The 15,237-nt window shown below is 42.8% G+C and overlaps 1 protein-coding gene across 1 annotated transcript in view; it reads left to right on the forward strand.

Moving 5' to 3' along the window:
• The window catches only part of FAM20C (FAM20C golgi associated secretory pathway kinase), a 58,463-nt gene that overhangs the window by 10,717 nt on the left and 32,509 nt on the right, over nucleotides 1–15,237 (forward strand). The window contains exon 3 of the mRNA XM_071570816.1: nucleotides 1,448–1,526. Within this exon, the coding sequence (XP_071426917.1) occupies nucleotides 1,448–1,526 (79 nt within the window). The remainder of the gene's footprint in view (nucleotides 1–1,447; nucleotides 1,527–15,237) is intronic.

Below are 15,237 nucleotides of genomic sequence, written 5' to 3' on the forward strand. Positions count from 1 at the left end.
GAGTTTAATCCAAGAAAGCCACCTGCTTCTGCTTTACCTGGTTAGTGCAAATTACTTAATGCCCTTTAATTTCTAATTATTTATTTGTTCCTTTGGGATAAACTGGAAGTGCAAGAGAAGGCTGGAATCAGCAAAACAGCAAGGCAAGAGGGATTTTGTTCTAGAAGAAGTATAATTACACTAACCAGATTTGCATAGCATTTTGTTGCAAAAATATAGATTGCAAGTGGTGAAAGAGAGCTGATGACCTATCAGTGGTGAGGCACAGAGACAAGTAATTAAAAAATGTACAAGCTATATAGGTGGAACAAGGGCAGGTCTAAGCCAAAATTTACAGAGCAAGATAACTTGACATTTATGTAGTTCTCCAGTTGACATGGGTTTTGTCAGAACTGTAAAGAAAGGGATTGATTATCTGATGATTCATAGAAAGCGTCTCTAAAGGCTCGACTCATCCACACAGCCCTGACAGCCACGGCCTGCCTCTCCCAACACAGAGGTGATTAAGGAGTTAAGCTAAAGGTAATTTCATTTATTCAGGGCATTTCTGTATGAGACAGTAGAAAAGCAGCTGTTTGCCAAAGTATATGTTTTTTTAAGTAGCCTTATCATTAAGTAAAATGCATTTTTATTAATTCATATATATATATATGTATGTATGTATATGTATAAAGAGCTCTAACTTGAGAAACACTATAATCTGGCCATTAGTGGAGTATTGTGCAAACTGTTCAGACTAGTATGAATAAATATCAGTCTCAAATTCCCAGCTAGGAGGTGAACATAGCCCTCAGTGTGCAGTGTGTATCACTGTCCTTGCTGCCTCCATGTGTCCTCTCCTGCCCTCCCAGCCAAGCCAGTGACCTGCTCTGCACAGCTCCACTCTCATGTATGAACCACTTTGAGATCCCTTGACATTAATGGCTGGGCTTGGATACATATCCATTGTGCATAGAGGAGGTGGATTTACATTCTCTTTTTAAAATTGCAGCAGAGATCAGAGATTGCTGCAGTATCTGCTCATGCTTTTAATTAGGGAGATGTCGGCCGTGCGTTGGACTGTACATCCCAGCTGCAGATGCCTTTGAAAGCACCCCATGTCCTTTCCCAATGTGTGTCCCTTGTTAAAAGGAACTCCAAAAAACAATTGAAAATGAAGAAACAGGACTCCAGTGGTCTATGCCATTCAGTTAGGGTGCTTATGGAGCCCACAGTGGTCAGATGAAGAAGACAAAGATGTGCCAGGAAGTACAATCCATACTTAATTTGCAGCTCAAGGCCCTCTGTACTCTGCCAAATAATCTGTTGTCCAGTTAGGAGTACCCTGGTTGGTGCTCCAGTACATCTAATACAGAGCAAAATAGATATGATTTGGTTTCAAGAAAGCTGAATTAAGTAGATCCACATGTTGCATTCTAAAGCAGTTTTGGGTTTTTTTTCCCTACAGCAATGAAATCAGGAGGCACCCAGCTGAAGTTGATCATGACATTCCAGAACTATGGACAAGCGTTGTTCAAACCAATGAAGTAAGTCAAAAAAGTGTGTGTTGTAAAGTGAAATTGTGGTGGAATAGCCATTTTCTAAGCTGTAAGAAGTTTGCTGTAGTATCTCTCAAGGGTAATGTGCCTTGTTCCTGAGCCTTGATGCTGAGTCTAGAACTCTGGGGTCTGTCGATACCTTGTTCTGGTAGACTGGTCTTTGGAAGAGATACTGAGGAGGCTTCAGAGACATTACAGTCTTCTCAGGAATGTTATTCACTCTGATCTCTGTGAAATCTCCCATCCTAAATACAGGATGTTTTCCACATTTCTTTCTTATGTAAATGTACTGCACAAGTCTGAGCTTAATCTAGTGTCAGTGCTCCTCTGGAGCATGGCCAGACAAGAGAGAAGGCTTAGAACAGCTTTGGGAAGAGCTAAATAGTATTTGTCTGATAAATTATAATTTAATCAGTTGATTTATTGTTGTTTGTATTAAAGGGTTGTATTAGTCATTTGGCTATGGCTTTGCTGACTCTGTGAAAATGAGTTTATCCAAGAGTGGTACTGCAAGGTAATGACTCTGGGGAGAAAGGGAAAGACTAGGATTATGTGGCCTTGATTTGTGCCTGCCCAGATCCCACTGAGATGAGAGAAGTTATTCAGATACAAAGCTGATGTAAACGACTCCTGAATCCTGACCTGTATGTTTTTGTTATAATAAGGAAAATGACTCTGTTTGTTGTAGAGGGTTCAGCAAAGACACTCTGGGCTGCAAAATGTTTAATGAAGCTACTCAGTATCTGTGTCAAGGGTACCACTGGAATAAGAAATTAATTTCCTTCTTTTGTTCCTACTGTAGGGAAATTCAGTTAATTTCCTATAGGATGGTCCATAAAAGACCAAAGTAACCAAGAATGAGTGGTTTGGAATATGTGTTGGTCTTATGTGAGAGCTATAGTGTGGAGCACAGCTCAGGGGAAAGATGCTGGCTGGAGACTGAGAAATTCCCTCTTTCACTATGGATTTTGCTATAGATTGACAGTACAGTTTTGACTTGATTTTATTTGACTTCTAGAAGGGCCAAAAATTGGTCCCACTTTCCTTCAATCCAAGTTTGTGCAGGAACACTCCCTGTATACATCCATCCTGGGAATCACAAGGAAATCCTATGAACTTTCATGCAGCACAAGGCATTTGTGTAAATTCATTATTTCCCAGGTGCACATAAACTTCCCCTTGTTTCTAGTGAATCACTGGTTGCCTGAGAGAGGTTGGAGGAAACACAGACAATACTGAGAAGTCAGAAGAAAGGTGGTACCAGAGAGCACCTACTTCAGCATATGCCTTTCCTCTCCCTGCCCTCTCCCCAAATGCTCAGGTCACCAGTACATGAACCCACCCCCTTTATCTTCAAGTTTGATGTATATAGGCACAATTCCTAATTGTGTCTTGTCCCACATGCAAAATCAAGAAGCATAGGGGATTCAAACAGCCTTTAAGAATTTGGCAGAGTCGTGGTTGTTCCATTGTTGGCTTTTTACATAGCGTGTGATTTGTTCCTTCTCCATTTTCTCAAATGCAGATAGTCTCAGCCTTTATCATTGGTATGACATTGTAATTCTGGGAATGATAATGAGGTCAAATCAAAAGTTAACCATTGCTACTGTGTTACATAGAGCCTCAGCAAAATGATGGATGACAATAGAGGTGTAGCCACATTTCTGCGTAGAAGGAATTACTACCATCCACTAGAATAACAGAAGATGATGATGTCTTAATCATTCCCTTTGCTTGATTGGAGGGGCAACAAAGCCCTGTTTTCTCGCTGCTCTTTGAATTACATGTACCTCTGGAAGAAGCATCCAGCAGCTGCTTTTCCAGTCAGCAGACCTTACAGGAGCAGTGCTGCTGCAGTTGTGCTGAGCGTCACTGAACACATTAGTGATTTTGAATAAGGGTGTTTGCAAGCATTTGTCTTCATTCTGGGAACAGGGAACAGGGAGCCAGATGCTCATCTAGCGTAAATCTTCCCAGTTCCTTTGGCATCTGCTCCCCTTGGCCTCTTTCACCACCTTATGGACTGTGGTTAATGAAGTTCTTAGAGAGGTTTGCATCATTTCATTATATAGAAATAAGCAGCCCAGAATGAAATTGAATAAATAAATAAATAACACCACCCCCCCCACCCCACCCCAGGCTTAAATCTAGAAGACTTCTTGCAGGATCCTCTTCAGTCCCCAGATCCCTTCCAGGCTGTTTCTGGTGCTCCCTCTTTCCTACAGAGTATGCTTTTGATTCGTTTCACAAAGCTGGATGTTCTTTCCCAGGACAGGAGGCAGTAGGGAGCTCACAGATCAGGGCCAGACATCTCTGGTCATCAGGACTGGGATGTGTAAAGGACACATTTTTTTCCAAATAGTTTTATTTGAGAACTATGAAATGTTATCCTGGTGTTGATGTCCAGCTGCAATGAAAACTGGGGCTTTGTTTATCTCTTAGTGCTGGAGGGGCAAGGTGAATTACATCTCTATGCTAAATAGAACTGAGCCAATGTTATTTAGAGAATAGAGTTGGCATCAGTAGGATTTCAGGCCTGATCCCAGGGAATATTGATAATTCAGTTTCCCGTCGTGTCTGACATCTGAAGTACTGAAAGCTGCACGGAGTGAGGTACATAGGGGGTAAGATACAGACATGAGGCCAGTCTCTTCTTGGATTTGATTCATTCAAACTACTTGGAAAGCTGGTTTTGCTATACAGAGCTGTACTCAGCTTCTCCCAAACTGAAGTAATACCTGTTTGAGTGGGATTGCAGCAGACAGAGTAGACCATGCCAATCTTTCCCTGCCACAGTGGGGCATATTGTAGCAGGAAGGGAGGTCTTCAGACCTTTGGCAGTGACTTCTGAAAGGGAGTCACAGGAAAATGGGCTGGAAATTCTGGAAATTCTGCAGAACTCATCTGACTGGCTTTGCCCTTTTCTAGTCTCCCAGTTCCATGGTGAATTTATCCAGGGAGAAAGCCAGCTCCAGAAAGGCCCAGGCAGGATTTGGAAGTGAGGAAATCAGAATCAGCCTTTGGCATCTTTTGTGCTCTGTATTTGACATTAACTGACAGCTCTTCATATGGTCATTGATTCAGGCTAGTGGAGCAAATGAGAGGAGGGAAGCATAGCAGTCAGGGAAATGTGATAGCAGTAAATAAAGCCTGATCAGCTGCAATTATTTTATTTATTCGTGGCTCTGCATCTTCATTTCTGGAATAATGGCCCATAAAGTATTGCAGAGGAAGCCAGATCTATTTATAAATCCTATGGGCTAATGTAGATTCCTTTTCTAATTCTAAATGCATGATAGAAAAAGCATGTATTTGCTAAAACTCCAGGGAAGATTTAATGTATTTGCAATGTATCTTACAGCTAATGTGTAGTTTTATTTAGCTCATAACAGTTCAATCATACAAAATTATTACCATATGGGACAGAAGAAAAATAGCAACCTCCCCTTCTCCCATGATTAGTGAGTCTAACTGTACTAGAATTGTACATACAGCATAATAAAATCTATTTACATGATTGCTCATATCTGCAGTTGCAGCTTTCTATATGACTTATCAGGTATGGATGGGTAGAGCCATAAATTTCAAAGGATTTTGGCTCATTTCTCCAAAAGGAACATGTGCTCTGTAGTTTTATTTGGTTCCCCTTTGTTTCTGTGAGCTTGTGGAGTTAAATAGCTGGCTGAGCCACAAAAACAACACTCTACTTTTTCCCTCCCAAGGCTTTATTCTTGAAGAGCGAAATTCTCGTCCAGAAGAGCCAGTGTTAGGATTGCTATTGCATACACTGGTGCCAGGATTTTGAGAGAGGTTTTTACAGTTCCTTATGAAAAAGCCAAATAGGATTGAATAGAAAATGATACCTTGTTATCGGAGTTGTGAGAACATTGTCCTGCGGTCTGTGTTTAAGAGTGACATCTCTCATTCCCAGCTTTATAGACTGCTTTGTACAAATGTGTCGAAGGGGTATTCATTATAAAATCTTTGACGTTTATTTGTTCCATTCAAAGAAATACTACTGTATCTAGTGAACTAGCTTTTGACTGAAACAGATAAAAGCCAGTTCTGTTCCAACTTTAGATTTTACTGGATATTTTTAACATCTTTTTTCTCTTCTTCTGGTATTGTAAGTAAAATACAGGATTGGTAAGAGCCATGTGGTTGTTTCTTTCAGTAGATGAAGTTCACAGTTAAAGTCTTTAATAAAGTAGAGCCAATCATCATCAGGGTCATACCATGCCAGGAGAGACCTTCAGGGTCAAAAATCGAGTCTCCTTGAATCACAGGATCTCATTCATTAACTGATCAAACACTGCTGACCACATTTTTTGTAACTTTTTCTCTTGCTATCCCTCCTGAAAATTGCTGCTGTCAGAATAATGCTGCCCAGTGGGAGCATCTCCAGGTTCCTGCAGCCTTCTGAGCCCTGACCCATCCTAGTGCCAGCCACAAAACCAGCAGGTAGTCACGATCTAGGACAAAGCTGGTGCTCTACATAAATAAAATAAGAACACTCACCTTTCTGTTTCTGTAATGTTCCTATAGCTATCTTTTGGCTCAAAGACATAGGTGCTGTTAGTTGGGCTGAAATATAGCAGCCAAGGTCATAGGGAAGCTAATATTGTCACTTGGGGATGTGGATGGGACACTTGGGGATGTGGTTTAGTGGTAAACAGTGTGCTGGATTAACAGCTGGACTTGGCAGTGTTGTATGAGTGGTTAGACTCAGTGACCTTAGGGATCTTTTCCAACCTAAATGATTTTATGATTCTATGATTTTTGTTTCAACTGGCAAAGCACAGCTTTTATTGGCTTTTAGATGTCATACTTACAGTGACAAAGGATTAGCAACGTTCTTCAAGTGTCTCTTTGATTTCCTTTTAGGATTTTTCAACAAATAATGCATTTTTTGATAGAGATATTAAATAGGCCAAACAATCCCTGTAATACAAACAACTGTTAATCGCTTTAATTTCCTACAGTTTATTCCCTTTTCGAGGTTGCAGTGTGGCTGTTGTACCTGGGAAGTGCAGCCTCCAGACCTGATTATCATATCAATTAGACTGGTGTAATCCTTCTGAATTGGTAGCATTGCTTCCAAGTCAGAGGAGTTAAAACGAACTCCAGAATCCAGGCAGCTGAAAGATTGCTTTCCTTATTACATTGCATCTCATGCTGTTTTGAGGAAATACATTTTGCCAACCTGTTGCATGTGAGCTGGCAGGCATCCAGTATAAACATACTGTTATAAGTCAACATAGCAATTAAATCAAATTGCAATGTTTTTTCTGAGCAGTGAGAGAAGTGAGATATGCATCCAGTAGCTGCTATTCTAGAAACCTTGGAGGATTAACACTTCAGCACACTGGAATGTGCTGTGTGAAACCCAACTGAGCAGTCAGTGATCAAAGTGCAACCCAACCGCTGGGATTTGTCCCTCGGCTTAAGCCATGTTACTGTAGCAATCACTGGTGTTCAAACTGGGCTACTGAAGACCTAAAGTTGAATAAACTGGTTGGAAGAGTTAAAACTGGTAATCCAGGATTCAGTTTATGTAGGTGTATTTCAAAGTTGCAAGGAGTGCTATCTTATTGCCTCATGAAGAAGAAATGCTTTCTTTGCTGCTGGAAGTAATAATCAGGAATCAGATATTCTGTGGACTTCATCTGTGAGATTTAGGGCTTTTTAAGGGCACTGAAATCCTTGCCTACCAAATTCCTGCTGAAATGTTTACCTGAGTGAGACTGATAGATAGGCAGAGTTGATTGTGCTTATATCAGGAATAAATCTGGGGTTAACTGGATGAATTATATCTCTTGATATTTAAAGAGCGTGAGATCCGAATGTGGTCTTAAAGGAGGATAGTGGAGGTTGCTGTGTAGTATTTCAGTTATTTAACTTTTGGTATATTATGCATGAACTGTTTTTCTCTTTTATAACTAACCCAGTTCATCAGATCAGACTTCTTCAGTATTTCAAAGCAAATTGTTTTTTAGGACTCAGCTGTGCCTCTGGTCCAAATCTCATTTATGCAGATTGGAAAATTTGTGGTGACTTCAAGGGGAGCTGGATCAGGATGGAGGCTGACTGATGGCCCTGGACAGCAGTGAAATCCAGTCTCTGTCACCATGCGCTGCATTTTCCCTTGCCACAGCTCAGCAACTGCTGACTGAAATATTGATCAATCCCATCCAGCTCAGGAGCAGTTTGTTCTCAAATTCTGCAAACACATTTATGAAATGACCCCAGAGTCATAGTCTGCAAAGTCCAGGTAGCTCAAAGGTTGTCTGTTTAGATTAGGATCTGTAGGGATCTGTGACAGCAAGCCAGAAAGGGGACAGCCTCCTTCCCTCTCTTTGGCACCAGCTCTGTTGTGCTGTCCCAAGCCAAGCTTCTCTGGATTAGCCCCTCCTGGAGCTGGACAGGAGCTGCCCTAAGCCAGGATTGGACAATAAGAGTCCCAGTGGTGGGAGGGCGCAGATCTTCCTCCAGCAAACCAGGGCTGTTTTGCTGGATATCGCCATGTCCATGGGCTTCAGCCCCATCCCACTTCCCAGCACTGAGAAGCTGCTATCCACCACTGCTGGTGAGGTGTCCCCATATCCTTCTACCCTGACCTCCCTATGGCATTTTCAGCTCCAGATGGGAGAAGCCTTCACTCTGCAGCTAACAGAAATGCCAGCCCTACTATCTCTGTCACTGGGGCTTTTTGCACAAATGAGTCCAGCCTTGCAGTTTTCTTCAGCTCATCTGTTGGGCTGTTTTCAGCAGATGATAACATGATGCTCAATATCTCTTTTTGTTCTTTTCTTACACAGACACAAATGGCCGCAGGTCCTGCCTGTACCTGCCTCTTATCACCATTTTGAGGGAGACCTGAACGGGCAGTCACATTTTACAGTATAGAATTGGCTCTGCTTGATTAGATGCCTTCTAGGTGCTTATAGAATCTTGCTAATTAGTCTTTGAGAACAAAGGCATGCTGGTGGGGTTTTTTTTCTTTAAAAGTTCGTTATTGAAATAGCTAACCGTTTTTTTTTTTTAACATTGCCACTGTGTATTAGGAAAGAACCATCTTCAGTGTCTGATTTTAATCAAGCCACTTCTTGACTTTAATTTTCTGCATACCAAAAAGTGCAGTCCTTGGGCTTTGTCTTTTAATCAGGCAGACACTTTAGTTCCTCTGTTCTTTATTTCACACATCTACACCATGTATCAATGGTGTAGAAAAGCAGCAAACATTATCGAGGAAAGAGCTGGCATGAAATGTATAATCTGTAATTTACTGCTGAGTAACAGAACTTGGCACACAGGGGATTCGTTGGTGGAGCATTGAGGTAAGATGTCCTAGTAAATCTAATAAAAAAAAAATGCCCAAAATGTTTTCAGTGGGATATGCAGATACCACTACCCTGAAACATTCCATGGGAATTTGTGTCCATTTCTCTACCATTTGTAATCCTTAAACTGGGCTCAAGAGACTGAAATTCTGGGAGGAGAAAATGATTTGTGTGAGACTTGTGGCATAAACCACAGGCTGAAATTGTTTTCTCTCTGGAGCAGCACTCTCAGCTTCATCCTGGAGATGAGTTGCACTGTGCTCATCTTGCCCCTTGGGAGGAGTTATTTTTGGATGTTTTATGGGACTAAATTGCTCCTTCTCTGCCCCTGGTCTTTATCTCACACGGAGGTAGCTTTGGGAATGCCCATCGCTTTGGAGAATGCAGATGGGGATTTGGCCACTTGCGCCAAGATTTGTTTGAAGTTTGTTTGCTCGTTTAAGCCCTCAGCATTTCTACAGGTTTCCTGAGTTAGGGCTGTTGGCCATTGGAAGGGGCAGGAGATAAGCATCAGTGAAATGGATCTGCTGAAACAGCATGTCTAGGGCTAAGGACTCATGTCCAGCTTTGCCAGAGGTCACCAGTTTAGACAACACAGTCCCATGGTCAGAGTTGATGCAAAAACTGTGTGGCATTGGGACTGAAGTAGCTGCAGTTACACAACTGAAGTGTCCTGCAGGTCAAGTCAGGAAGCTTTTGGCAAAGCTGAGGAGAGAGGGCACAGCACTCGTCCAAATTACACCCTTGGCATGGTGCTATTGGTGACTCACTATTGAAAACAAACAAAAAAGGTGTTTCAAATTGTCATAATAACTCTTAATAACAGAGCTTCAGGGCACACTGAACATTTCTGACTTTTTATTTTTCATTTTCAGTGTCTGGTTCAATAGTCTTAGTACTTCCTTCTTAACTTACAATTTTTCACCCTGCTATAATGTTCTGCATGTGGGTAAATAAAAGTGAGAAAGCCTGAAAGACTCATTTGCATGTGAAGAAGTAGCAGAAACTCAGAGTAAGTAGCATCTGCAAATGTGTGGGAGCTGGAGAGTAGGGGGGGACAGCAAAACTGTTGTAAATAGAAGCAGTTTAAAGTGCTGGATTATGTGCTATGGATAATAAAACACCCCAAGCCAGCACATAAGCCAGATCCCATTCTCAGCAGCAGCAGCAGCCAACTGATCCTGTTAGCACTTCTAGGCCCTTTTGTAAACCTTGCTAATTGGTAGTCCAAGTTCTTCATGCTGGGGTGTTCACCTGGCCAGAGGACAGATAATGCCATGGCTGGGCAAGGAGACCTGCAATAGTAGAAATATTTGACACGGACCTCAGCTACACACAGTGTGTATGTGGATTTTAAACTGCTTTGATCAGCTGGCAGCAAGCAGCAAAAGAAACAAACATGTTACATAAATCTCTAGCTTTAATGGGAAATCTAGAAATGATTGGCATAATTTTCTTTAGTTTCTGGTATGACTGCCTTGTATTTTCTTTGAGTCCGTGTCATGATACACAAGAAGAGAATTTTGACCCAGCATATTTGTGTTTGTCTGTGTTTTGGGCCTGTTTGAATCACCACGCAATGATAATTCAGCCAAAATTTTCAAACCTTTTCTGCATCTGATTCTTTAGGGAGCAGAAAATCTGATTCCCAGGACATAAACCCCAGAGATTCTTCAGGCTTTCATCTTGCAAACCCAGGTTTTGTGTCAGAGCCCTGAGTGAGCCCCAGCCAAGAGGAAGGAGAGCAATGCTGTAGTTCCAGCACTAGCTCTGCCTTCTGGGGCTGACAATAGCAGACAACTTACAGCAAAATCCTGTTTTTCTCCGTAAGATTGAGTTGTGGGGCTGGGGTTGGTTGGCAGCAAAAGGATGTGGTGCAGCAAGGAGGGTTTGTGCCAGCCCTGGGCAAGGTGCAGCTGTCCCCTTCAGCATGACCAAGTGCCACCAGGAGCCTCCATGCCTCCCCTCATTCACAGCAGCAGCCAACCTTTCATCTCAGGGCTCCAGCACCAGCAAAACAGGGTGCCGAAGGAGGGCACAGCCTGCATTTCCTATTGCCTGCTTAATTTTCCTATTCTCAGAGTCAGCTCCAAGTTGAAACCATCTTTTTGTTGCAGCTTCTCAGGAGCTCAGGTATAAGTTCCGGGTAACTGGGATTTTAGCCCAAAACATGCCCTTTCTTGCTCTGCCTGACCTACTTGTCGCTGCCCATGGGGAGCTGCGGGGCTTTCTTCTCCACTCGTGCCTTTGCTTCCAAGAGTCAGGTTTTTGTGTTGCTGATGGTATCATAGTGCCTTGAAGTTATCTTGGCATACACTGGATATTTTGGTTCAGAAGCTGCTTTTTATGTGCTTCAGTAGCACTCAGGGCACTAATGCTTTGCCTGAAGCATGGCACAGCCTCTGCTTTCATGCTGGGACATGGAGGGGCAGTGCCAGTCCAAACCGAGCCCACAGCTCCAGGCGGTGTGAGCACAGCCAGGCCCTGCTCTGTTAGCAATCAGCGAGGCCATGCAGAAGAGATGGATTTTGCAGCGTATCCAGGCCACCTATTCAAATCCAGGTTCTTTTGGCACCCGTGAAATTGTCTGACAACTTGTGAGCGGGCACCGTGCCACGAGAGCAGATGGGCTGAATGTCCTGGCAGCCAAGAGCCTGGGATGCTCAGCTGGCAGAGGGAGCGAGAGCAGAGCTCCTCAGTGCTCGTGTCCAAATGCCCATCCCTCCTGAAGTTACCATAGGAAGAGCAGGCACAGCGATGGGGTGTCTGGCTTGGGCATGGGGTGTCTCACAGCAGAGATGATACCCCTCACATTCTACCCCTGACTCCTGCTACTCCATCTCTGCTGACAGGGTGATGTTTCTGAGATGCTTTCAGTCCAAGCTCCCCACTGGGGACAGCTGGCACCTGACACTGTCCTGTATCCTCCAGAGACTCACCTTGAAGGCAACAGCACAGCAATTATTTTTGTAACCACCTCTGCTAGGTGGTTTCCTGTGAGAGGCTGGCTTTGCCAGAAGTGAATCCTGAGATAAAAGGATTAAAACATCCTCTTCAAGGCTTCACAGAAATTGTCTCAAGGGCTTTCTCCAGGGAAGGCCTCAATGCTTATCACCACGAGGGGCAGCTTTCCTTGCTCAGGCATGCACTGCATGGTGATTGACACATCATTAATTAAATGTTAATAATTAACCCCATAATCTGAAGGGATGGGGGAGGAATTCCTTACAGGCCTGGATCCTGTCATTTCTTTGAATGCACGAGTCCTCTGTTCTGCTGCACTCCCAAACCCATCTGGATTTGGGAAAGAAGAAGCTCATAAAGAAGGCAGGACTAATGAACAGCCTTTTACAGCCCCCCCTCAACAGCCTTCATTTCCTGTCAGCCGCCGTTCAAACATCAGTTGCCGGAGAGCAACTATTTGTATCTATTACTCTGAGTTTAGAGGAAGAGAAAAATGAAAACATAAATTGGTCGTTGCCTTTCAGCCTGTCTCGTTGCCTGCTGTGTAGGATATGATGCTGTGAAGGATACAGGATCTGTCTGTCATGTAACACCTTCTAGTTGTGGATGGTCCCATCGCTCCCTTGAGACTGGTTGTGCTACAAAAGCCCAACATTAGGAGATTAAAATGGTCTTGCCTCTCCAGGATAGCTCCTCTGTGATTTCCTCCTTCCCAGCTGCTCTCCACACCCCAAACTTTGCTGAAGGGCTGAGCTGCACCTCGAACAGCAGCACAAGGGACAATTCTTCTTGTGCTGACTTCAGCTGGGCTTTGCTGATGTCCATGGAGACTTTAATTTGCTCTCATCATTTTGAGCCAGCCCATATCTTCTGCCAGTTCTGCCTAGTGACCACTAACAATCTCCTGTGTCAAGCAGCAGCATGATTATAGCTTTATTTAACTAATTTTGTCTGTATTTCCCTTTCAAGCAGCAACAATGCAGCAATTCTGTAGCCTAAATGTGGCCCAAGGACAGAAATCTCCCTGTTTACCCACAAACACCAGATTCTTGGCATGATGCCACTCTCAGTAAGGCATCAGTGGTGCTGATAAGCCAATAGTCATAATCACTGATCAGTGCTTTTCTGATGTTTTGGCAAGGTTATGTATCCAATATCATTGACCCTACACTTTTCCTATTATGTGCTGCATCCTTTGGCAGGAGAAAGACCTTTCCAGGGATCAGAATGGTACCTGGATTGCAGGAGGTGCCCCAAACCCCGTTATGTTTGGCATGGCTTGCTCCCTTTATTCAGGGTTGCATATTGATGTTCATCCCTCCGATGCAATTCCAGGCCCAGCCGTATTAATCCTCCAATTTTGCGCCTCTGCAATTGGGAACAGCCTCCTGTTGCTGACATCTGAATTACATTTTTAACAACAATTTCCTTTGTTATATAAAATGAAGCCAAAACTAACACTGGTATTGGAGGCTCACTTTCTGGTTTAAATAACACAGACCTTTAAATGGATGAGCACTATGAATCATTTTTATGTAGATGCTGGATTTGGGTTGTTTACTTGCTTGTTTGTGAAGAATTTTGTTTCCCTCCCCCCCCCCTTTTTTTTTTTAATTTTCCCTGGCAATGTAAGTCTGTCACTCTTTCTGTTGGGCAGTTTGGAAAAGCTTCCTGGTCCTTCTTAGCTAATTGTACTGTTACTAGATTATTGGATTCTCTCATCTCTCTCTTCCCCTAAAAACTGCACTGAATCATCAGATATTGCACCAATTCTTTTTTGCAATATGTTCTAGATTTTAAAAGCTGTATGTCTTGAAACTGTTTGGTGTTACTAAAGCCATTGAATATCTGTGAACTTACAGAAGGTATTTCCTGGCACTCAGCAGTGAGTCCAAAGCCCCACAGAATTACACTTAACAGCCCTGAATTTCAAAGCTTGACAACACTGCAAGCAAGGAATACAAATCCATCAACAGAAGCAGGATTTTAATTGCTTTTCAATGATTCTATAGAAATCTAAAATTGCTTTGTGGGATGAAAAAAAATCCCCACTTTTGTCTGCAAAGGGATTTTAATTCTGGCAAATAAAATAAGTGGTGGCTGTAATAATACAAGATTTTCCCCTTTGACTGTGTAGCTGCTCCTGCAGCCCTTGCCTGCTGGGATTTTATCCTTGAGCAGTAAGGCATCAGGGTTCATCAGATATTATGTGTGGCAATTGCCAGACCAGAAGAGTCTCTTTGGTGGCTAGAAGAGATTTGTACTTCTATGGTGTTCACTGTTAAAAAATGAGACCATCTGCATTCTTTTGCAATGTGACCTTCTCTAGCTGGTCATGTGGTGTGTTTTCTCTGTGATCTGATCTTAAGGGTAAGCAAAGGACCAACAGTGCTGTAAAACCCAATAATACCTTGATTCTTGTTTTACAGTATAATTTTTTTGTTTCATTGAGGTTTTTTTAATGAAAGGAATGAAAACCTCTGCAGACATTTCTACATCTGGCTTAACTTCTAGTTAAATGCATCCTCAGGGAGTGCTGGAAAATATTACTTCTCCTGTTTAGAAGAGAAGTAAATGAGTCATGTTTTCCAAAATAGTTTTCAAGGAAAACGATATCAGAAGATGTTTGTATTTTCCCATTTAATAGATCTAATGAATACTTTAAAAAATGGTCTGCATCACAGGAAGAACAGCACAGGGGTGGGAGTAATTTCACTCTCCTGGCAAATGGCTGTACAGCTGTCAGGTGTCAAGGCAGAATCCATGGCTGAGCCACCCAGGGATGGTGGAAGCTGTCAGGGTCCCTTCCCTGCCCCACCCCTTTGGCTGTGTGGGCTCAAATGCTGTGGCTCTCCTGGCTTGCAGAGGAAATAAAATCTGGTCTCTCATCTCACCACTTTAGTGTGTGATTCAGCTGGAGGAATCCCCTTCCCCTACCTAAAATATTTAGGATGTCCAAGGGAGGAATCACAGAAAAGAAGATCTTTGAGGCCCCCAAGCTGGGGGCCATAGTGGAGATTGGGAACCTGTTCCATCTCCTGCCTCTCTATGTGGCTTCTTGGCAGAGAAGCTCTTGCTGAAACCCTGAACAAGCCTCAGCACAGGCCAGGGCACGAACAAGGTGCCATCTCTACCCAAACCAACATCACCAAGCCAATCAAACCTTCTCAAAGGCACTCAAGGACATGAACAGACTTCTCTCAAGTGGAGCCATAATAGCATCTAATACTGGACAGCAATGACATTTCCTTAACCAGGTATTAAAAGTACTACTGAGCTTGTTTTAGGGGAAAAGAATAATAATTAAAAGAAAAAAAGGAAAAACAATCTATGATTTTATATTTTAGTTAGCATTAAACTTATGAAAAGGCATTTGGTTGCAGCATCTGAAATTT

The sequence above is a fragment of the Pithys albifrons genome, chromosome 16, assembly GCF_047495875.1.
Source record: "Pithys albifrons albifrons isolate INPA30051 chromosome 16, PitAlb_v1, whole genome shotgun sequence".
In the NCBI taxonomy this organism is placed as follows: Eukaryota; Metazoa; Chordata; class Aves; order Passeriformes; family Thamnophilidae; genus Pithys; species Pithys albifrons.